At 42.9% G+C, this 22581-nt stretch overlaps 2 protein-coding genes and 1 long non-coding RNA gene across 4 annotated transcripts in view; 2 read left to right on the top strand and 1 right to left on the bottom strand.

The window, feature by feature from the left end:
• LOC141048750 (uncharacterized) overlaps positions 1 to 22581 on the top strand; it is a 190857-nt gene that overhangs the window by 92286 nt on the left and 75990 nt on the right. The window contains exon 2 of the long non-coding RNA XR_012220130.1: positions 5310 to 5536. This is a non-coding gene — a long non-coding RNA (uncharacterized lncRNA). The remainder of the gene's footprint in view (positions 1 to 5309; positions 5537 to 22581) is intronic.
• LEPR (leptin receptor) overlaps positions 1 to 22581 on the bottom strand; it is an 84392-nt gene that overhangs the window by 54932 nt on the left and 6879 nt on the right. For both annotated transcript variants that reach the window (XM_073544704.1, XM_073544703.1), the window contains exons 2-4: positions 8638 to 8695; positions 7016 to 7324; positions 5105 to 5228 (exon numbers count right to left, since the gene is read on the bottom strand). In XM_073544704.1, the coding sequence (XP_073400805.1) occupies positions 5105 to 5228; positions 7016 to 7324; positions 8638 to 8674 (470 nt within the window). In that variant the 5' untranslated portion in view covers positions 8675 to 8695. The remainder of the gene's footprint in view (positions 1 to 5104; positions 5229 to 7015; positions 7325 to 8637; positions 8696 to 22581) is intronic.
• LOC141048899 (uncharacterized) lies at positions 474 to 2904 on the top strand. Its single transcript, XM_073544980.1, is given in 3 exon segments — positions 474 to 1550; positions 1552 to 2070; positions 2165 to 2904. Coding segments are annotated over 3 exon segments (2283 nt in total). The 3' UTR covers positions 2852 to 2904.

Genomic DNA, 22581 nt, shown 5'->3' with positions numbered 1-22581 from the left:
ACCTCTCCAACCTTATACCCATTCACCCAGCCCCCGCTTCCCCAGTCCCACTAACAGGAGCTCTGTGGAACGCTCGCTCTGTCTGCAACAAGCTTTCCTACATCCATGATCTTTTTGTTACTACCAAACTTTCCTTCCTCGCCATCACCGAAACCTGGCTCACCCCTTCAGACACAGCCTTTCCTGCTGCACTTTCGTATGGCGGCTTCCACCTTTCTCACACCCCCCGCCCCAGCAGCAAACATGGCGGAGGAGTTGGTTTTCTCCTGTCAGATACCTGCTCCTTCACCCCAATCCCACTGCCACCCTCTGTTACCCTCCCTTCCTTTGAGGTGCACTCTGTGCGCATCTACTCCCCCTCCAACCTCCAACTGGCTGTCATCTACCGCCCCCCAGGGCCAGCCACCACCTTCTTTGACCACTTCACCACCTGGTTACTTCATTTCCTTTCCACGGACATCCCTACTATCATCATGGGTGACTTCAACATCCCCATTGACACTTCCCTCTCAGCTACCACTAAACTATCTCTCACTTCTTCCTTCGGCCTCACTCAATGGTCTTCTACAGCCACCCACAAAGATGGCCACACACTGGACCTCATCTTCACCCGCCTCTGCTCCCTATCTAACCTCTCTAACTCACCTCTTCCTCTCTCTGACCACAACCTTCTCACATTCTCTTCCCTCTTCACTCCATGTCTACAATCCCCACCCCACAAACTTTCACACCCTCGCAGGAATCTTAAACACCTTGACCTACACTCATTCTCTGAATCCCTCCTCCCTCTTACACATATAAGTTCCTTACACAATGCGGATGACGCTGCCGCTCTATATAACACCACAATAGCTGTAGCTTTGGAATCCGCTGCCCCACTTACACATACCAAAACTCGCAAAATCAACAGACAGCCCTGGCACACCAGCCTGACCAAAGAGCTGAGGCAAGCTTCCAGGGCTGCTGAGCGCAGATGGAAAAGATCCCACTCCAATGAGCACTTCATCGCATTCAAACAGTCCCTCACTACTTTCAAGACCACACTCGCTACAGCTAAACAAACCTACTTCTTATCTCTCATATCCTCCCTGTCTCACAACCCTAAACAGTTATTCAACACCTTCAATTCTCTCCTCCGTCCCCCAGCACCTCCTCCCTCCCCACTCATCTCAGCTGAAGACTTTGCCTCATTTTTCAAGCAGAAGATTGATAACATCAGAGACAGTTTTGGTCAACAACCCCCAGAGCCCTTCCCCCCGACTTCCCAGCCCTCCACCTTCAAAACCAACTTCTCTACCATTACAGAAGATCGACTCTCCACTCTACTCTCAAGATCACATCTCACCACCTGTGCACTCGACCCGATCCCATCCCACTTCATACCAAACCTCACCACAGTCTTCATCCCAACCCTAACCCATCTCTTCAACCTATCACTAACAACTGGTGTTATCCCCTCAAGCTTTAAACATGCCTCCATCACACCTATCCTCAAAAAGCCCTCTCTTGACCCATCCTCTGTATCTAGCTATCACCCTATATCACTTCTCCCCCTATGCCTCCAAGCTACTGGAACAACACGTCTACCTTGAACTGTCCTCCCATCTCTCTTCTTGCTCCCTCTTCGACCGCTTACAATCTGGCTTCCGGTCACACCACTCCACTGAAACTGCCCTTACTAAGGTCACCAATGACCTCTTAACCGCCAAGAGCAAGCGACACTACTCTGTCCTCCTCCTCCTGGACCTGTCGGCTGCCTTTGACACAGTGGACCATTCCCTATTATTACAGACCCTCTCATCCCTCGGCATCACAGACTTGGCCCTATCCTGGATCTCATCATACCTAACAGACCGGACATTCAGCGTCTCCCACTCACACACCACCTCCTCACCTCGCCCCCTATCTGTCGGAGTCCCACAAGGTTCAGTCCTTGGGCCCCTGCTGTTCTCTATTTACACCTTTGGCCTGGGACAGCTCATAGAATCTCATGGCTTTCAGTATCACCTCTACGCTGATGACACACAGATCTACATCTCTGGGCCAGATATCACCTCCCTACTAACCAGAATCCCTCAAGTCTGTCCACTATTTCATCCTTCTTCTGCGCTAGATTTCTGAAACTCAACATGGACAAAACAGAATTCATCATCTTTCCCCCATCTCATGTGGCCCCCCTACGAACCTATCAATTACAGTAAATGACTGCCCACTCTCCCCAGTCCCACAAGCTCGCTGTCTCGGAGTAATCCTTGACGCTGATCTCTCCTTCAAACCACATATCCAAGCCCTTTCCACTTCCTGCCGACTTCAACTCAAAAATATTTCACGAATCCGGTCATTCCTCACCCAAGAATCTGCAAAAACCCTAGTCCATGCCCTCATCATCTCTCGCCTTGACTACTGCAACCTCCTGCTCTGTGGCCTCCCCTCTAACACTATCGCACCCCTCCAATCTATTCTAAACTCTGCTCCCCGACTAATCCACCTGTCCCCCCGCTATTCCCCAGCTTCTCCCCTCTGTCAATCCATTCACTGGCTCCCCATTGCCCAGAGACTCCAGTACAAAACCCTAACCATGACATACAAAGCCATCCACAACCTGTCTCCTCCATACATCTGTGACCTCGTCTCCCGGTACTTTCCCGCACGCAACCTCCGATCCTCACAAGATCTCCTTCTCCACTCCCCTCTTATCTCCTCTTCCCACAATTGCATACAAGATTTCTCTCGCGCATCACCCCTACTCTGGAACTCTCTACCACAACATGTCAGACTCTCACCTACCATTGAAACCTTCAAAAAGAGCCTGAAGACCCACCTCTTCCGACAAGCCTACAACCTGCAGTAACCACCGATCGACCAAACTGCTGCACGACCAGCTCTACCCTCGCCTACTGTATTCTCACCCATCCCTTGTAGATTGTGAGCCCTTGCGGGCAGGGTCCTCTCTCCTCCTGTACCAGTTATGACTTGTATTGTTTAAGATTATTGTACTTGCTTTTATGTATACCCCTCCTTACATGTAAAGCGCCATGGAATAAATGGCGCTATAACAATAAATAATAATAATATTGTTGTCATGTTTCCCATTATGATTTTACCTTTATATAGAGATGAAACATGTCATGAATAGTATTAACCTTTTGAACGATATTAATTTGGAGGTGTTCGGCCAACCTTACTTTTAAATCATGTGGTGTAGTGACCACTGTGTCCTCTAGGGGGCGCTGTGTGGATGTCCTAAGAGAGAGGATGAATGGCAGAATACTGGATGACCGTTGTGTATCTCAAGGTGGGTGGCCTTGAAATGGAGACTTATGTGTGTGTTGATCAGCAGTGATAATGCTGAGGTGCTGTTTCAGCGTGTCCGGGAGAAGTCTCCAGGTAGCTGGTGAGTCGGGCGGAACTAGTTCCTTACAAATCCACCCAGGGGTGTGGTTAAGAACGATAGTGTAAAGAGTGTGAGAATGGTTCAAGGACCTGGGATGAGGTCATAGCCATGTGACCCGGTGGGCGTGGCTACAGACCATATAAGGTGGCCAGGGTAGGTCACATGGGTGAATGCAGGGACCCGGTTGGTCCGTTGTGGAAGGTCCCGCTGGGAGATGTGTCTTCTTTCCTGACGGCACGTGAATGCTGGGTTGAATGGCTGCACGTGCCTGATGATTCCCTGGAGGGAATGGATGTCTGCAGCATTATGAAGGAACTGTGAGGAAACCCTGACGTGGGTGAGATATTTGAGGCTGAAGAGCCTGCGTATGCATAACCTGTGTGACCACAGGGATTACAGAGCTGAGCTCTGTCATGGACTCTATGTTGATTCTATGAACTGTATGTTACTGCCATGGGTTATGATGCTGAATAAACCGCATAGACTATAATTGTTTTATGAAAAACCCGTGCCGGATCTGGTGTCATGGCGGCTAAGCGAATGATCCCCTATGTGAATGACAGCGCAACCTCACATTGAGTAAGTTGGTTATGTTCGGCCCTTCGCTAAGACGCCAAAAATCTATCTATCTATGAAAAAACTGAAGGCAGCACTCCTTTTCAAAGAAAAAAAAAATGTGGTTTTATTTCAGACCCACATAGTTGGTGATGTTTCAGCTCATGCGGAGCCTTTATCAAGCTTGATAAAGGCTCTGCATAAGCTGAAATGTCGCCAACCATGTGGGTCTGAAATAAAACCACTTTTTTTTTCTTTGAAAAGGAGTGCTGCCTTCATTTTTTTCATATGTGAATTTTGGCTATCTCTATCTATCTGATTAATGCAACCCCCAATATTGATCACTGACCACTGGCTACAGAGTGTCTGATATAATTATTTTAAACAGAGGAAGCCCCTCTACTTCTCTGCTTCTGAGTATACGAATCCTAGACTTGGTGGCTGGTTCTCAGCAGATCTCTGCTGTAATCACTTATTCATGGTGGGAGGTCCCTACTTCAAAGGAGGTTTAAGTGTCAGCTCTTTTTCACTTCTCTAGCTATAATGAATCAATCCCATATGTTCAATGTAAGGATGACTTGTCCCCTCTCTGGAGATGTCTTTATGGATTTTCCAATTTTTCTCAATTACAAATAGTATCCTGGAAATAGAACTTCCGTTTAGCATCCAAAAAATGATTATTGTTATAAAATGCTTAAATAATAAGATCAAGGCCCCATTTAGATGTTTGTAAATTTTCATCAGTGTTTTGGATCCGAGTTTCATCAGTTTTTATGTTTTTACTATTAGCTTCATCTGTGATTTTCACATATGATACAATAAACACATTACAAAATGTCTCCTGTTCATTGCAACGTTCATTATGGACGGCACATTATACACTGATGATATCCATCTGCCGTCTGTGATTTTAATGGCCCTATAGACTTGTTTGGGCAATATTGATCCTGGACTCTGATCAAAAACAGACATGTCTCTGTGATTAATTTTTGGTGGACACACCGTCTTTTAGGCTTTAATGAATAAGTGAAACTCAGTTACAACAAGTACGTGATTCACAGACATCTGAATGAGGTTGATTTGGGGCAGACAACCCCTTTAAAGAGAAGACCAAGGAGGTCCATGGTAGTAAAGGGGCTGCATGTACACACTCACCTTGCATAGTGTAGATGAGGCATAAACTCCAGGTTCATGACTGCCTCCTGTGTCACGTATTGGATCTCACAGGTAATTTCATTTGTATTTTCTAACATATAGCACTGCAACTGCCATGTGTAATCTGTCACAAGAAGAAATGCATGTAATTTTATATAATAATGATATGCAATATATTATATGTAGAGGCCAATTTATTTTGCAGAGGGGATTTTGGACCCTGTTAGGCGTCAGTACCCTGAGGAGGCTTCTACCTCTGCACCCTGTATACCTGCACCTATCACCGGGTTTCAAAAATAATTTTCGAATATCGCTTTATGGAATCCTGGGTAAATAGAGGATTGTCCCTAGTTCAGCATCTCCATCTATACACCAAAGTGGAAAACAACTACAAAGAGCAACCACTGCTCTGGAGGCCCGACAAGTCCAAAGGTACCAGAGTAATGATTGATATTGCTTGTGGTGGTTCTGCATGGAAATTTAATACTTGCTGCTGTAATCACTATTCTGCTGGTGCAGTCACTTTGTACACACATTATATTACTGATCCTGAGTTACATCCTGTATTATACTCCAGAGCTGCACTCACTATTCTGCTGGTGCAGTCACTGAGTACGTACATGACATTGCTGATCCTGAGTTATATCCTGTATTATACTCTGGAGCTGCACTCACTATTCTGCTGGTGCAGTCACTGAGTACATACATTATATTACTGATCCTGAGTTATATCCTGTATTATACTCTGGAGCTGCACTTACTATTCTGCTGGTGCAGTCACTTTGTACACACATTATATTACTGATCCTGAGTTACATCCTGTATTATACTCCAGAGCTGCACTCACTATTCTGCTGGTGCAGTCACTGAGTACATACATGACATTGCTGATCCTGAGTTATATCCTGTATTATACTCTGGAGCTGCACTCACTATTCTGCTGGTGCAGTCACTGAGTACATACATTATATTACTGATCCTGAGTTATATCCTGTATTATACTCCGGAGCTCTACTCACTATTCTGCTGGTGCAGTCACTGAGTACATACATGACATTGCTGATCCTGAGTTATATCCTGTATTATACTCTGGAGCTGCACTCACTATTCTGCTGGTGCAGTCACTGAGTACATACATTATATTACTGATCCTGAGTTATATCCTGTATTATACTCCGGAGCTCTACTCACTATTCTGCTGGTGCAGTCACTGAGTACATACATTACATTACTGATCCTGAGTTATATCCTGTATTATACTCCGGAGCTGCACTCACTATTCTGCTGGTGCAGTCACTGTGTACATACATTACTGATCCTGAGTTACATCCTGTAGTATACTCCGGAGCTGCACTCACTATTCTGCTGGTGCAGTCACTGTGTACATACATTACTGATCCTGAGTTACATCCTGTAGTATACTCCGGAGCTGCACTCACTATTCTGCTGGTGCAGTCACTGTGTACATACATTATATTACTGATCCTGAGTTACCTCCTGTATTATACTCCGGAGCTGCACTCACTATTCTGCTGGTGCAGTCACTGTGCACATACATTACATTACTGATCCCGAGTTACATCATGTTTTATACCCCAGAGCTGCACTCACTATTCTGCTGGTGCAGTCACTCTGTACATACATTATATTACTTATCCTGTACTGATGTTAGGTTACAGCACTGAATTGCCCTAATAATTTTGCAGATTTTAGAGAAGAAATCCCACAGTATTCCCTGCTTGGTCTGTGTCTGCACAGGTCTTATGGCGATTTGAGTTTTGGGACATCTCTCCAGTCATCTGATACTTGCTAACAACCAACAGAATAGTGAGCGCAGCTCAGAAGTACAAAACAGGATGCAACTCAGGACACAATATGTATGTATGGATTTACTGTAAATTACCCACACACCTATTACATGTGACTCTGTAGGGAACATAATCTTCTTGAACGCCACATAATCCCGCGCCATTGTGTCAGCATCATGCCCGGTCCCATTCCACAGACACAGGACGCCATATTCTGCAGTTCTGCTGTATTCTGCATGGATACATGAGACATTTCTCTGCTGTACTTCTTCCTGCTCTGTGGACTCTTCTGGTCTCAGAACTCTCAGCGGTGCAGAATATGAAGATGCATTAGTCAATAGGTAAGAGAGATAGACTCCTGGAGGAGGAAGTATGTGCACCTCAGACGATACGATGGATGTTGTCAGACAGTCTAGAATGAAAGAATCATCATTATTAGCGGACTAGCTATAACAGTGGCCTCTAACCTGTAGGCCTGCAGCTGTTGCAAAACTACAACTCCCAACATGTGCTGACAGCTGCAGGTTGTAGAGACTCATCTATAGCATTGAAGATTTTTTGCCTAGTTACAGATCTCAGCAGGTCTCCCCTTTTGTTACTGTGTGGATCTACAGTAATGTGAAAAAGTATTCAACCCCTTCCTCTATTAAAGCAGAGGTCTCCTCACAATGGTTTTTGATCTTTAAATGTAAGATAACCATAATCGGAGACATAATATGATACTTAATTAAAGGGTATGCAAACTTATGCAACTATCTTTTTAAATTATCCAATATATCCATGATGAAAAATGAAACAGCTTTACAGTACAATAAGTCTTGATTAAAAATCTCCGACCGTTTTGGGTTTACAGCTCTTAAGTAGCACTATGTGTTTGTATGGTTACAGAGACCAAGCAAGCCTTGTGTGTAGTCTGATCCAGCAGTCCGTCTCTTCCATCTCTCTCCTCAAGAAGAAGGGGAAGAGGCAACTGAAGTAACGCAGGACTGCGGGATCAGACTACACAGTTTGTTTTGTAGTCTGTAACCATGAAGTTGCATAGCTCTGCCTAAGAGTTGTATACACATAACAGTAGGACCGTTAACAATGTTGCTTTGTTGTTTATATTCTTACGATCTGAATTATATAAAGTCATATTCTATATTCGCACCCAAAGCTGCAATCATAATTATACTGCAAGATCGAAAGTATAAAAAGTAGCAGAATAGATTACAAATCCCATCCAAAAATAATGACGGTGGTGCACAGACTATGGCGTACACCCGTACACATGGTTAGTATGGGGCCCAGCTATGCCCCATTCCATCCATAACAATCACTATTCAATAGAACAGAACCTTCAGTATTAAACGTTTTCACGCAGATAGTAAAATCCTGGTGGAAAACATGGAAATAAGAAATCTCAAACTGTATTCTCTATTTCCTGACACACTGTGACGCTCACCCAGGGGACAGCGAGATTGTTTATGTCCATCTCCCACTTTACACACAGTGATGGCACGAAAGTATTCAATCTATCGATTCACCAGTTCATTACGACCCAGTCTTGTAGCATTAAATATGTGAAAATGTGTGTATATCACAAGTGGCAACCGAGTCACATCCAGGCCTTGGGGTATTTACATTCTTTTTAAGTTAAAATGCCCCCAATAAATTAAACTCTGGTATGTATACAAGGTGGAACACATGATAGATCGATATTGGATAGATAAATCTTTTTTTTACCTTGCAGTAGCACTGCCAATATCCATCTTAGGACCATGTCTTTTTCTTAGCCACAAACCTGAAATACAATATGCCATTACTTTAACACAGAAGGACAGTAAACTTTCTTCATGACCCCACATTAACATTCCAGCCGCATGCAAGGCATATTGAGTAATCTATTCCCTGTCAGAAGGATCCAGATTAACCCCTGTGTGACTGACCCCTGCCCCCATCTCCCTCCTCAGGTCTTATCTAATTATCATATTAATTCAGGTGAGTTATATTTCCTGCAGATTGCTGCTCTGAGGGTTGGGGGTTATTTGTATGCAGCGATAAAGAGCTGTGCTGAATGTGTAATGTACATGTGAGATCTGATACGCCATACGGGATGAACACCTGGCACCTATAGAAGCTTTATTAGAAAGAACTATCTCAGCACACAAAATAAGTAACCACCGAAAGAAAATGTCATTGATTGTACTGTAGTTCTATGTATGCATCCAGAAAATAGCAAACACCTTCGCATTTCAGCTTTAAAAATGTTATTTAGTTATATCAATCTCTAACAAAATTAAGTGACAACCAACATCAGCAAGATATTCATTCCATAGGGTACAAATGAGAAGGATGGAGTGTGACGCTAAGATCAGACTACACAAAGTGCGTTTGTAGTCTGTTACCATGGATTTTTAGATAAGAATATTTGCCAAGATGGTTTATTTCCTATTTGAGATGCTACGATTGTAAAACCGAAAGTAACATACAGCCAGTCCTTCTGTATCTCATCAAAATCGAGTCACTTGCAAGCCCCCTGAAGGGTCACTTGTGAAGACAAATGGAATTTGTTACATTATAAAAGAATTGTAACATTAACTCCAACAAAGTACTGATTCTATGTCAATGGGAATCCCCCCTGCAGGTATGACACAGGTATTGATGTGGGACACCCTCACACCCAGGGCTGTGGGGTACTCGGTACTGGGCCCGATGAGCTTCAATGGGAGATGTCACAGCAGCTGGGACCCGGCCCGTGGCCCTGGGCGCCCATTGTAAAAGGGGTTGTTTCAGTGTGCTTATGGTGATGAAAGTTTATAAGTGATTCGTGACGCCACCTGTAGTGTTCGGCAATGAAGATGTAAGCGACGCTGCAGACAGATCCTCTGGGACAGATGGTGTGGTGCAGCAGTGATGTTATAGCCCTCCACAGGCAGTCCTGGAGTCCCAGGGCAGTGTAGGTGAAGTGACGCGTAGATGGTGTAGTGTCAGGAGCAGAGGTGGCAGCTGTGCTAGGCAGGATGGCGCAGGGAATAAGTGGAGGACACCAGAGCATGTAGTTCCAAAGCTTTACTCAGTCTGTTTTACGAACAGGTGCCTGCCTCCGTACCTTGTCCTCCGGGTCAGGGACTCAGTCAACCTCCAGGCCAGATGGAATACTCCTTTCCAACACTCCGCCAACATGTGCCTTTCTGAACGTCTCCTCTTATAGCGCCTTTAAATGAAGTACTCCTAGTACTGAGTTACACTGGAGTTCCTCCTGTCCATGTTCCTATGAACTCTACTTGTACGGCAGACAGCTGTAGCCTGCTTCGGGGACTTCTTGCTACTAAGTCCCAGCTCACTATCCAGTTGCTGTTGTGCCCCCAAGTCTTGTGTGGGAATAAAGTGGTCACTACTTCTATTCCTCCGGTGTCTGCTGCAGGACCATTAGTATCCACACAACCTCGGGGACCGGGCCCCGGCCTTGCGCTTGGAACTTCTAGGAAGGGTTCTCTTCTAACCCACGTCCTTTGTTCCCTTTTACTCCACACGTTCCGTACTGATGTTCCTCTCTATGGAGAGTCAGGCTTCCAGTCTATGTTGCTCTCTCTCTCTTCCTTTCCCGTGCCAGCAGACCCAGGTCACTGGGATCTGCTGCAGCACTTCCATCCATCTATCCCTCTCTCCAGGGATCTTCTCTCCAACTCCCTAACCAACTGACTACTAATCCTAAACTCTTCCCGCTCTTTTAGTGTCAACTAAACTCCACCCACCTCCCTGCACATTTCGTGTTCCAAGCAGGGAGCCACCAATGGGTGCTTTGCTATACTCCAAGCAGGGAGCCGCTGAAGGTGCTTTGCTACACTACTTTGTGGTGTGGGGATGCAGGTGTTGGAGTGTGGTCAAGAGTCTCCACCTTACCTGGATGGTGGGATACCACACCTCAGGAGGAGGTGCAGTACCTCTGTGGCGACTGAGCCTCAGGGGCGCCACATATGTACAGTATATAGAAGTACATGTCCGCTGCGGATTTTAATCGCTATTAAATCAAAGCTAAAGTTGGTAAAGTTAAACATTGATAGACAGAGGATAGATAGAGGATTAATACATACATAAAGAGATGGACCCCAAAAATGAGCCAAAAAAATGTTGGCACCCTCAATTTAATATGTTGTTGCACACCCTTTGGAATAAATGACTGCAATCAATCGCTTCCTATAACCATCAACAAGCTTCTTGCACCACTCAACTGGAATTTTGAACCAGCCTATTTTGCCAACTGCTCCAGGTCTCTCATATTTGAAGGCACCTTTTCACAACAGCAATTTTAAGATCTCTCCACAGGTGTTCATTGGCATTTAGATCCAGACTAATTGTTTGCCGTTACAGAACTTTATTTTCATCCATTTCTGGATGCTTCTTAAAGTATGTTTGAGGTCATTGTACTGCTGGAAGACCCATGACCTAGGACGCAAACCCATCTTTTTGACACTGGGCGCTACATGTCGACACAAAATCCGTAATCTTCAGATTTCATGATGCCTTGCATACAGACAAGGCAACTGGTGCCAAAGTCAGCAAGACAGCCCCACAATATCTTTTAACCTCCACCATATTTGACTGTAGGTACTGTGTTTTTTTTCTTTGTAGGCTTCAATCCGTTTTCGGTAAACAGTAGAATGATGTGCCTTATGAAAAAGCTCTATATTGAAAAAGCTCTATCTTGGTCTCATCTGCCGACAAAAAGCTTTCCCAGAAGGATTTTGGCTTACTCGCATACATTTTGGCAAAATGCAATCCCTCTCTTTATGTCTGTGTCAGCAGTCAAGTCCTCCTGAGTCTCCTGCCATAGCGTTTCATTTCATTAAAATGTCAACAGATAATTTGCAATGACACTGATTCACCCTGATCCTGCAGGACAGCTTGAATTTCTTTGGAATTTGATTGGGGCTCCTTATCCACCATTTGGTCTATCCTATGTTGCAACCTTTCATAAATTTTTCTCTGCCCTCCGCGTCCAAGAGATTAGCTGCAGTGCTATGGGTTATAAGCTTCTTGATTATGATGCGGACTGTGGACAAAGAAGCATCAAAATCTCTGGAAATGGACTTGTAACCTTGAGATTGTTAACATTTTTCAGCAATTTTGATTCTCAAGTCCTCAGACCATTCTGATCTTCTCTTTCTGCTCTCCATGCTTAGTGTTGCACCCACAGACAAACAATGCAATGATTTAGTCAACTTCTCACCCTTTTTATCTGGTTTCAGGTGTGATTTTCAGATTGCTTGCACCTGTTACTTGACAGAGGTGAGTTTGAAGGAGCATCACAACTTGAAACAAAATTGTTTGCCCACGAATTTGGAAAAATGCCAAAAATTTTGTCCAGTCCATTTTGGTGTTTTTGTGTGAAATTATGTCCAATTTAACCTTTTTTCTCATTTTTTTTTGTGTTGCTCCAATATACACAAAGGAAATTAAAAGTGTATAACAAAATGTGTAATTGTAATAACTTTCTAAGAGAAATACTTTATTTTTTGGAACAATTTCAATTGTGCCAACATTTTTAGCCATGACTATAGATAGATTAATCAGAGATTTGCAAATGATAGGTTTGAGATAAAAAGGTGATAGAAATTTATGAGATAAATAGGTATGAGATAGAACACAGATCTTAGGGTTTAGAAAGACTGATGTATTCTTTTGTTTGCATATTATGCAGTCTGGGGGCGTGGCCTAGATCCCACATGAGGTGGATGTAGGTTTTGGAGCTCTGGAGAGTATACCTCCCTAATCTGACCTCCACAGCAGCTAAAACAGGCCATTCAGCGCTAAATCTGTGCATAACACTCTTCTGACACCCAAGAGATCACTTCAGACCCGGTAAAAATCGTCCTCTGATCTTCCGGGGCACCAAAGAGGATTGAGGCCTAAAACCTGCTGCTAGGCCGCAAAGCCAGGGGCTAAAGTAGCTGGTAGCGACCAACTTAACTTCCAGAGCTGTCAGCCTCATCACAACTCTGACCGGAGCCGAGAATACAGGCCCTCTTGGTCCAGACCACACACCATCAGCATCCTGCAGACACATCAGGACTGCGGACACAGAACGGGACTGACTGGTAAGCAGAGAGGCCCTCTTTTGCCACAAAGCTCCGTAAATCGGGTCGCAGTTGTGACCTTCTGCAAGCTCCATAATCAAGACGCAGCTGCGACCTACCTTTGCGAGGTTCCGCGATCCCCCTGCGATCTCTTACTGCTGGAGACGCAAGCATCCCTATTTGGTCTCCACTAGACCCTGACTCTGTTCGCAAGTTCCCTAACGAGACTCAGTGGAACCAAGCGTCCTCAAACAAGATTTTACTAAGTCTTCCTTCCTCATCGCAATCCTTTGGTATCGCACTAAAAATCCCCGCGGAGACTTTACCGCATTACAATTTCTGTGCGACTCCATTTGAGATCGCTACTGCGACGCCGCAAAATCTTTTATATTTCTGTTTCTCCATTTCAACGCAATTTTATTACCACTATGAGCAATTCCAAGTCCAAAGGTAAACTCTCTACTCCATCTCTTCCCAAGTCACAAAATCAACGAAAGATGGAAATTTCCTCCTGGAACAGGCATCAAACTAGTCCACAAGACAATACCTCAAGTCCATTGAGATCCAGGTCTCCTACAAGGGACCTTCCTCTTCAGGTCAAACTAGAAGAACAAATCTGTCTTCTCAATTCAATACCCCTAATTTGAAACAGATATCAACATATTATTCAGCTGAAACTATGTATACCTCCTACAACAAAAAAAGGAGAACTCCAGGAGCTCGGGCCGAATCTTGCTCAAATCAAGAGGAGATCTCAGACTCCGAAGGAGTGTCAAGCGACACATCACCTAATCCAACTCCCGCTAAAACCAAATTTAGACCTGAAAAATCTGCTCTGGATCCAGGACCTGACCATCCACCATCTCAGCAATCTGCTAGCCCTCAAGACCCCAGCCAAGACATGCTCAGTTAACTGTTTAATTCTATGAACAAAAATTTTGAGCTATTAAGCCAAAAAATGGATAATAACTTTAAAAAATATTGTGAGACCATCGACAGGCAACTAGCCAATCATGAAGAAAGACTGTGCAAACTTGAACGAAAGTCGAAGGAGTCCTCAGTCGACATTCAATACTTATCAGCCGAAGTACAAAAACTGAGCGTCAAAATGGCCGACCTAGAGGATAGAGGTCGGAGGAATAATATTAAAATCCGGGGGATCCCCGAAAACATCCTCCAAGAAAATCTTACAATTCATATCCAAGAAATTTTCAAGCTAGCCATCCCTGACCTATCCGAATCAGACTTGATAATAGACAGAGCACACAGGCTCCCTCGCCCGCCAAAAATTTCTCAGGAACTTCCAAGAGACACAATTCTTAGAGTCCATTTCTAGCAAACTAAGGAAAGGATCCTAAATTATCTCAAGACCAACAAATTCTTCGCTGACCCATACAAAGATCTCAAAGTTTTCCCGGATCTATCCAAGGAAACGCTGGAACTACTCGGTCCTTTCATAATATAACTGCAGCCCTTCGGGACAAGGACATACCCTATAAATGGGGTTTTCCCGTCAAATTGCTGGTGAACTATACAGTAGAGGGAGAACGATCCCCATCTTCACTCCAGAGGAAGGAGCTGATTTCTTGGATTCAATTAGCAAGTTATTCCAGGCATAATAATTGATCTAATCATACACAGCCTGCCTGCTTATTAACCTTTTTTTTCCACAGGTACTCAGGCCTGTAGTCTCTTATAATGGAGGTTTACCCTCCTATTCTAGTTCACGGAATTACCCCCGATATTATAGAGGTTGTTTCTTTGCTTTGAACTACTTGAACAGTTTTACAGTTTAAATTGTTCCGTTATATATAATTTGAAGCAAAAGTTGAAATAACATTTGATAGTTATTTCTTTTCATTAATTGGTCTAGTTGCTTTGTTAGCTTCCAACCTAAACCATTTACCAGCTCTCTCCTCATATCAGTGGTCCGTCTCTGTCGTTCCTCAGATATGAGTCTTAAATTCTTATCTTACAATGTTAGAGGCTTAAACAGCCCTAAGAAAAGACACACTTTTTGGAGAGAGTTGATAAATGCACGTGTTGACATTTCATGTGTTCAAGAGTCGAAGTTCCTCAGAGACAACCACCCATACTTTCAACACAGCAAGTATCCTCATATTTGAGTCTTGCAACGCTAGCAAGAAAGCAGGGGTTATAACGCTGATTAATGGATCTATCCCCTTCGAGGCCTTAGAGGAACATGGTGACGAGGAGGGTAGGTTCCACATATTAGTTTGCAAATTGAATAATCAGGTCTGCACACTAGTCAATTTGTACGCACCCAATAGAGGCCAACATAAGTTTCTCAATAAGTTGATGAAAAAGGTATCCTCTGTGAGGAGAGGAGATCTGTTTCTCCTGGGCGATTTTAACCTCACCCCAGACAGCACGATAGACTCCTCCTCACTATCTAGACCCATTACTGATAACCTAAACACTTGGCTTGATAAAAATGAGCTGTTCAACACTTATAGATGCCTAAATTCTTCAGTAGAATTTTCACATTTCTCCGATACCCACCAATCCGCATCACGAATTGACCTCATCGTTTCTGATGTTTTTTCTCTTACCAGATTTGAAGATGTCTCTATTGGCCACAGAACAATGTCCGACCATGTACCGGTTATTGGAAAAAAATTTCTAGGTCCTCCGCTAAGAAATACCAAACTTTGGAGATGTAACGCCAACATTGTCAATAACCCCATACATAAAGTTACCTTACAAAACGCTATCAACCACTATTTTAATGAGAACAAGCCAGAAGACACCAGTCCGCTAACAAATTGGTGTGCTCACAAGGCAGTGGTAAGAGGTATCCTAATAGAGATTTCCTCTAAGAACAAAAAGGAAAATAACCTAAAAATTTCCAATATCCAAAAATCAATTCGGAAAATAGAGAACATTATAATTGGTTTGCCCTCGCCATCACCACAACATCAATCGGACCTATCAAAACTCAGAATTGACCTTAGGAATCTAATTCAGGCCCCCTATGAAGCCACAGTGAGATCATCCAAATTCAATTACTATACCTCTCTAAACAAGCCCACAAAATACATGGCCAACAAAATTAAAAATAGCAGAATTCAAAGTAAAATAAACAGAATCAAATCTCTTGTAGGAAACTCCAAAATTTCCCATCCTCAAGAGATTTCAAATGAATTCGCAAAATTTTATGTCAATCTCTACAACTTAAATACCAACCCCACATCTTCGCTTCAGAATACAGCAGAAATTGCCAATTACCTCTCATCTATTAACCTCCCCCTTCTTTCTGAAAATGACCTTGCGTTCTTATCCGCCCCAATAGACAAATCAGAAATTGAGGAAGCCATCAACAAGCTCGACCTCCACAAATCTCCAGGCCCCGACGGGTTCACCAATACGTATTATAAAGCTTTCAACACTATTCTTTCACCTCACCTCACCTTGGCCTTTAACCATGCTTCCAATACAGGTCAATTTCCCTCTGAGATGTTGGAAGCTTCCATCTCCGTTCTACCTAAAAACAAAGGAGATCCAGAGGCTATCGAGAATTTTAGACCCATATCCCTCCTTTACACTGATGTTAAATTATATTCTAAAATTCTAGCGAACAGGCTTAGCTCCATTCTCCCTAGGCTTATTCACAATGATCAGTCGGGCTTTATCAAAGGAAGGCAACCAGCAGATGCCACAAGGAGACTGATAAACTCCATAAAATGGGCCAATGCTACCAAACACCCTATGACTTTAATATCGCTCAACGCAGAAAAAGCGTTCGATAGATTAAGCTGGACTTTCCTTCGAGAAACCCTAACTAAATTTGGATTCAATGATTCACTAGCAACCTCCATAATGGCTCTTTACTCATCCCCCAAAGCCAGAGTAGTTTGCAATAACCATGTATCTGACACATTCCTCATAAAAAACGGCACTAGGCAAGGTTGCCCCCTTTCTCCTCTCCTTTTCAATCTTGCCATGGAGCCCCTAGCAGAACGAATTAGAAACCATCCTTCTATCAAAGGTATAGACACGCAAAACCGCCAATATAAAATTAGCCTCTATGCCGACGACTTATTCCTTACTCTTATGGACCCCTGCATCTCCATCCCTGAAACTATCCTTGAAATTGACCAATTCTCTGCCATATCTAACTTTAAAATTAACCACCAAAAATCATATATTCTCCCGATTAACGTTAATGAAAAATCAGTCTCTTATATCAAAACAGTTACTTCTCTTAATTGGACCAATAAAACTCTTCCCTACCTAGGTATACTCATCTCCAAAAACCTCACACAGATGGTCAAATCCAATCTTAATAAAATGACTGAAATCATCAATAAAGACAATGCCACCTACAAAATTAAACACTTAACCTGGTGGGGGAAGGTCTTGACAATGAAAATGTTCACTATTCCTAAACTTCTTCACATTCTTAGATGTCTTCCTCTCCCAATATTCTCTATCCACCTTACCAGCATGCAATCACAGATAAATTCCTTTATATCGGGCCATAAGAAGCCAAGAGTTGCAACACAAATGTTATATAAAAAGAAAATACACGGTGGCATTTGCATACCAAATATCACAGCTCACTATAACACGCTTTTAATCAGAGTGCTCACTGGCTAAATGATTCTCACAGCCCAGCCTGGCTTGATTTGGAAACTACTCTGTATAACAATGTACACCCCAAAGCCATACTTATCAAAGCTATTACCAATAACCTCCCCAACACGATTGCTCACCCAATCTTCCAGGCCATTGCTACAGCCTGGAATAAGTTCTCAAGAACAAGACTAAAAATTCAGCAAATTGAAGTAAAAAAAACAACTCCCCCTTACCTTCATAGCAAATCTCGTCAACCGTACTCTGTCTCCTATCTGGGCAGATTCCAATATTTTCTAACTAAGAGACATCTTCCACGAAAACAAATTCTCGAGTTTTCTTTTTCTCAAAAGAAAATATAATACTGTATTTCCTCATCTTCTTTCCTAGAGTACCAAATCCTCAAAGACACCATACGCTCCTTTCTAGACCTAAAATTCAATTTCTCTGAAGCATCTGTAAAGTTATTGAACAATCATGAACATCAGATCTTTTGGAGCCATAGCTTCATATATGATTTTAATAACGACACATTATTACTTAAAAATCCCTCAATGTTGAGTTGGGAGAAGGATCTCAACTCTTCATTCTCTGCTGAAAGTTGGGAGGACGCTCTTTCTTCAGCTTACCAATCTGTAATGTCCACCCCACTACAGTAGACCCACTATAAAACTATCTCCAGATGGTATTACACTCCCAACAGACTGGCTCACATAGGTTCCTCAAACTCCCCACTTTGTTGGAGAGGATGCGGCCAAAAAGGGGATATTCTGCATGTCTTTTGGGGATGCCCAATGACTAAATTATTATGGTCTCAAATCTCTTCATCTATAATCAACAAAATAATTGGAAAGCCTTTCAACCTTACTCCCTGCATTGCCCTGCTTTCATTAAATTTGGATGAAATAGATCATTCACTGAGACCTATTTTCAATCATATATGTCTTGTCACGAAGAACACCATAGCATACCATTGGAAATCCAATTTTTTACCTAGTCTTAATGACATAATTAAACTGATCAATCAACATAGATCACATGAGCTACAATTCGCTCTTCATAATGATCACTTCATCAAATTCTTCAAGAAATGGTCTGTATGGGACCATGTCTTCCCTCCCCCGTTAGTATGAGTTTGGTAGGATTTTCATTTAACAAAGTGGTCCCTCAACTTGATTTGTGACATACCGTTTATTGTACTTTATCCATTACTTCGATCGCTATGTTTGTGCTTGCACTTGATTTTGTATGATCTAACATCTGTTGCGTCAATTAATGACTCGATGTTACTGTCTTGTTTTGTTTTGAAAAAGAATAAAACTTTGGAAAAGCATATTATGCAGTCTTAGCAGCTTGTATCTGTTCATACTTTAATCTGTGAGGATATGCTGGACAGTTTTTTTTTTTTTTTTTGGCTCACATTTGTAGATGGTGACTGCCTCAATATTTGTCTGAGATCCTCATATCAGCCTAAGAATGTTTTTAATTAGTGCTGGATCCTACCTGTCTTTTACATTTGTTGGTTTTTAACTCAGGAGAGGCATGTTTCATAGAGATTAGGTTTTAGGTTCCCATTAAAGAGCGGTCGCCTTGTTGTGGCTGATGGGATCACATGAATTGGCCAATTTGTGCTCTAAGTACCTTAATTTTTAAGTATATTTTGTATAGCAGTAATGCAGTTTACATTTCATATATACAGTAGTTGCAGACATATTAGTGTATACTGAGTGTTGCTGTATTCTTTTAGGAGATGCTTTTGTATTTAGATAGCTAGATCTCCGTCCTCCAAAGACCTCCTCCTTCTCTCCTCTAAACTTGTACGTTCTTCTTCCAATCACCTTCAAGACTTCTCCCGAGTATCCTCCATCCTCTGGAATTCTGTTCCCCAACACGTGCAATTATTCGCCACATTCGGAACTTTTGAGAAGGAACTTGAAAACCCATCTCTTCGAGAAAGCTACAGCCTGCAATGACCCCCTGCCACCTCACCACCACCGCAACTGCCGCAACCCTCAGTCTACTTTGTCCTTCTCCATTATCTTGTTGAACGTTAGCCCACAAGGCAGGTTCCTCTCCCCTCTGTACCAGTCTGTCAAAGTCAGTTTGGCCATTGTAATCTATATTTGTATTTTGCATGTAACCCTCCTCATGTACAGCACCATGGAATCAATGGTTCTACAAAAATAAATAATATTGATAGATGGAATGAGACTTTTGTCTTCTGGAATAATTTCAAGGGTGCCAACACTTTCAGCCTTGACTGAAAAATTGGAGATCTACAAATGATATATCTTTTGAGAGAGCTAGACAGAAAGGTGATAGAAATGTATTAGATAAATTGGTGTTAGATAGATAATAGATGATATGTAGATAGATAATATATAATAGATATATGATAGAGTAGATACCTTGCATAATCAAATCCAACAGATAACATCTTGAGTCCATGGCTCCTATATCAGTCACTGCTGCTGTCCATGGGCTAAACCTCGGTAGCCCTGTTGCCTCTGATGGTAAAAATCACTTTGGAGCCCAAGAGGCTTGAATTTCAGACACATTGATTCATGTGCATCTCTGGGTTTCTATGCCTGATCTCTGGATCTTTTGGATACAAGAATCTCTACGCAAAGAACCCACTAATAGCCTGAAGTTTCATATACCGTTCTGCATTTCTATTATCATTGTCTTAAAGGGGATCTATCAGCTCCCGTCGTGGCTCCTGCGCAGGTGCACTGCTCTGCCCTGTTGAGGGCAGAGCAGAGTCCTGCAGTGTGCAGGCGCCGGACCTCTGACCTTTCCCAGTGCCTGCGCACTGCAGAACTCTGCTAAGAGCAGTGCGCCTGCGCAGGAGCCATGACGGGAAGCAAAGAAGAGGACGTCACCGTTAGAAGATGGGAGGCGCCGGACCGCGACACCCTCCGGGCCAAAACCGGACCTGCACCGCACCCCTGGGTGAGTATAATATAACTCTTTTTTTTCTTTTCTTTCAGGTTACATCGGGGGCTTATCTACAGCATTACAGAATGCATAAGGCCCTGATGGCGGTGCCGGCAGCTGATAGTCGAAAAATGGGGTGACAGATTCGCTTTAAGACAGTAATGTCTGGTGTCCTCATTATCTAAGGACCCTTGAGGACTGATATCAAGTAGATTCTCCACTTCTCTTTGTGGTGACTTGTAAAATGGTTGATACTCTGGGAACCCTCAAAAGACATCAATCCACACTGATAACAAGAATCAGTTTCATAATCTAAGGACCGATATGACAGAACCATCATCCGTATCTCCCAGGTCGCAGGCGTTCGATCTCTTCAGCTGAATCCTTATTATAAAACTCTTCCAGATGGAAGAATAATTTAACTTTCGAGCTCAGTCTAATTGGCAATATACAAATTAGAAAAAAGCCGATTAAAGGGCCGGTAAGCAGTTACAGATATAATCATCGTCATTACTCTCATTATTTCCCTTTCAAACAACCTGAGAGACACGATGTTCTGTCCTTTCCAAGCAGGGAAATGTGACAAGACTTTTTGAGGTTCTTTCGTTTTATAACACTAGTCGACGTCATTTTCAATAAAATAAGAAAAATAATAGCTACAAGATGCACTTCAAGACATAGATGGCAGCAGGGGGAGGCATTTATTATTAATCCCTAGTGCTTAGTGGGGTCCAAATACCCCAGTGTCACATTAGAGGACAATAGTTCTATAAGTGACAACTGAGGGTCCTGAGGATAAATTGGACGTTAAGGAGCTTCAATCTATGTCTTGCGATTATGGTTTCACTGAAAACTCAACACAGGTTATAAGGTTTGCCTCCATTTCGATCATATTTGGAGATTTCAAAAAAATATAATGGTCCCTTATTAAAATCCTCATGGATTATAAGGCACAAATGATGTCTTGCACTTTGGAAGACTCATCATGTATGTGCTTTATACAGACAGTTTATTCATTTCAATAGGAATCATGTAATACCTTATTTCTCCTGTGGGGTTGCTGTATGAAAACTGGAACAGAGGGCAAGTTCATACAAATGACAGTTCATTATTTGGGTCCTGACAGTATGACATCCTTTGATCAGCTTATGAAGAAAAAGAAATGTCTGGAGTAAACTTCTATTAAAAGGGTTGTTCCCTTAACTACATAAATCCTGTGGATGGGTGATAAATTTTTGTTCGCTGGAGACCCCCCACCAACCAAGGGAAAGTATATCGCAAAGTCCTGTGTGAAAAGAGTTGTAGTGAGCATGTGCGACCACTTCCCTATTTGCTGTCTATAAAAGTGGTGATTGCACATGTTCAGTCACACAAAGGACTTCGGGACCACTGTTCTGGGGATTTTGGGGATTTCAGCAGCCAGGCCAAGAGTAATCATACATATATTACCTATTATCCTGCAAATGAGGGATGAAGTTGTTTTTGGGACAACCCCTTTTAATGTCTATATTCTCTCTGCCTGCAGCCCCCACTAGGCAGGCGGAGAGTTCAATTAGCATAAAGCTGAAAGGGTTATACATTTCGTATCTGTTTATTGCACCATGGATCATAATCATGGTGCAATATTAACGACCGATCTTCAGGCCTTTTTATCAGAACGCTCACTCTCCGATCATGCTTATACAGCTGGTGCCTCTGTAGTTTCCGTGTGCAATGTCTTGGGGGGGGGGGGATAGATAAATGTTTAGGGACATAGGGCCACAGTGTTCATCCAATTTCACACCTCTAGATTATGTTCTGTGGGGAGCTATAGACCTAAAACACCTTCCATCACCAACAACAACCAACAAAGAGTCAAGAAACGCGTGGGAGGTCGCTGCCCACATCTCTTGCCGCAGATAATGTACGCCTAGAGTTATGTTATTTGTGAAGCAGCTTCTTTGCCTTCAGTATAATGCTCTCATTCTGCCTTCCTATAAATGGCTGACCTGCTAACCTTAATGCACGCATCCCAGCAGGGACTTCTGCACCACGCATTTCGCGTCCTGTTCTAGTTTTGCTTTTTTTCCTCACTAGC

Source organism: Dendrobates tinctorius, unplaced genomic scaffold (genome assembly GCF_039654945.1).
Source record: "Dendrobates tinctorius isolate UK_male_01 unplaced genomic scaffold, ASM3965494v1 ptg000138l, whole genome shotgun sequence".
NCBI classification, from domain to species: Eukaryota; Metazoa; Chordata; class Amphibia; order Anura; family Dendrobatidae; genus Dendrobates; species Dendrobates tinctorius.
Note: the sequence above shows the minus strand (reverse complement) of the source record. Positions and strands in the feature narration are given on the sequence as shown.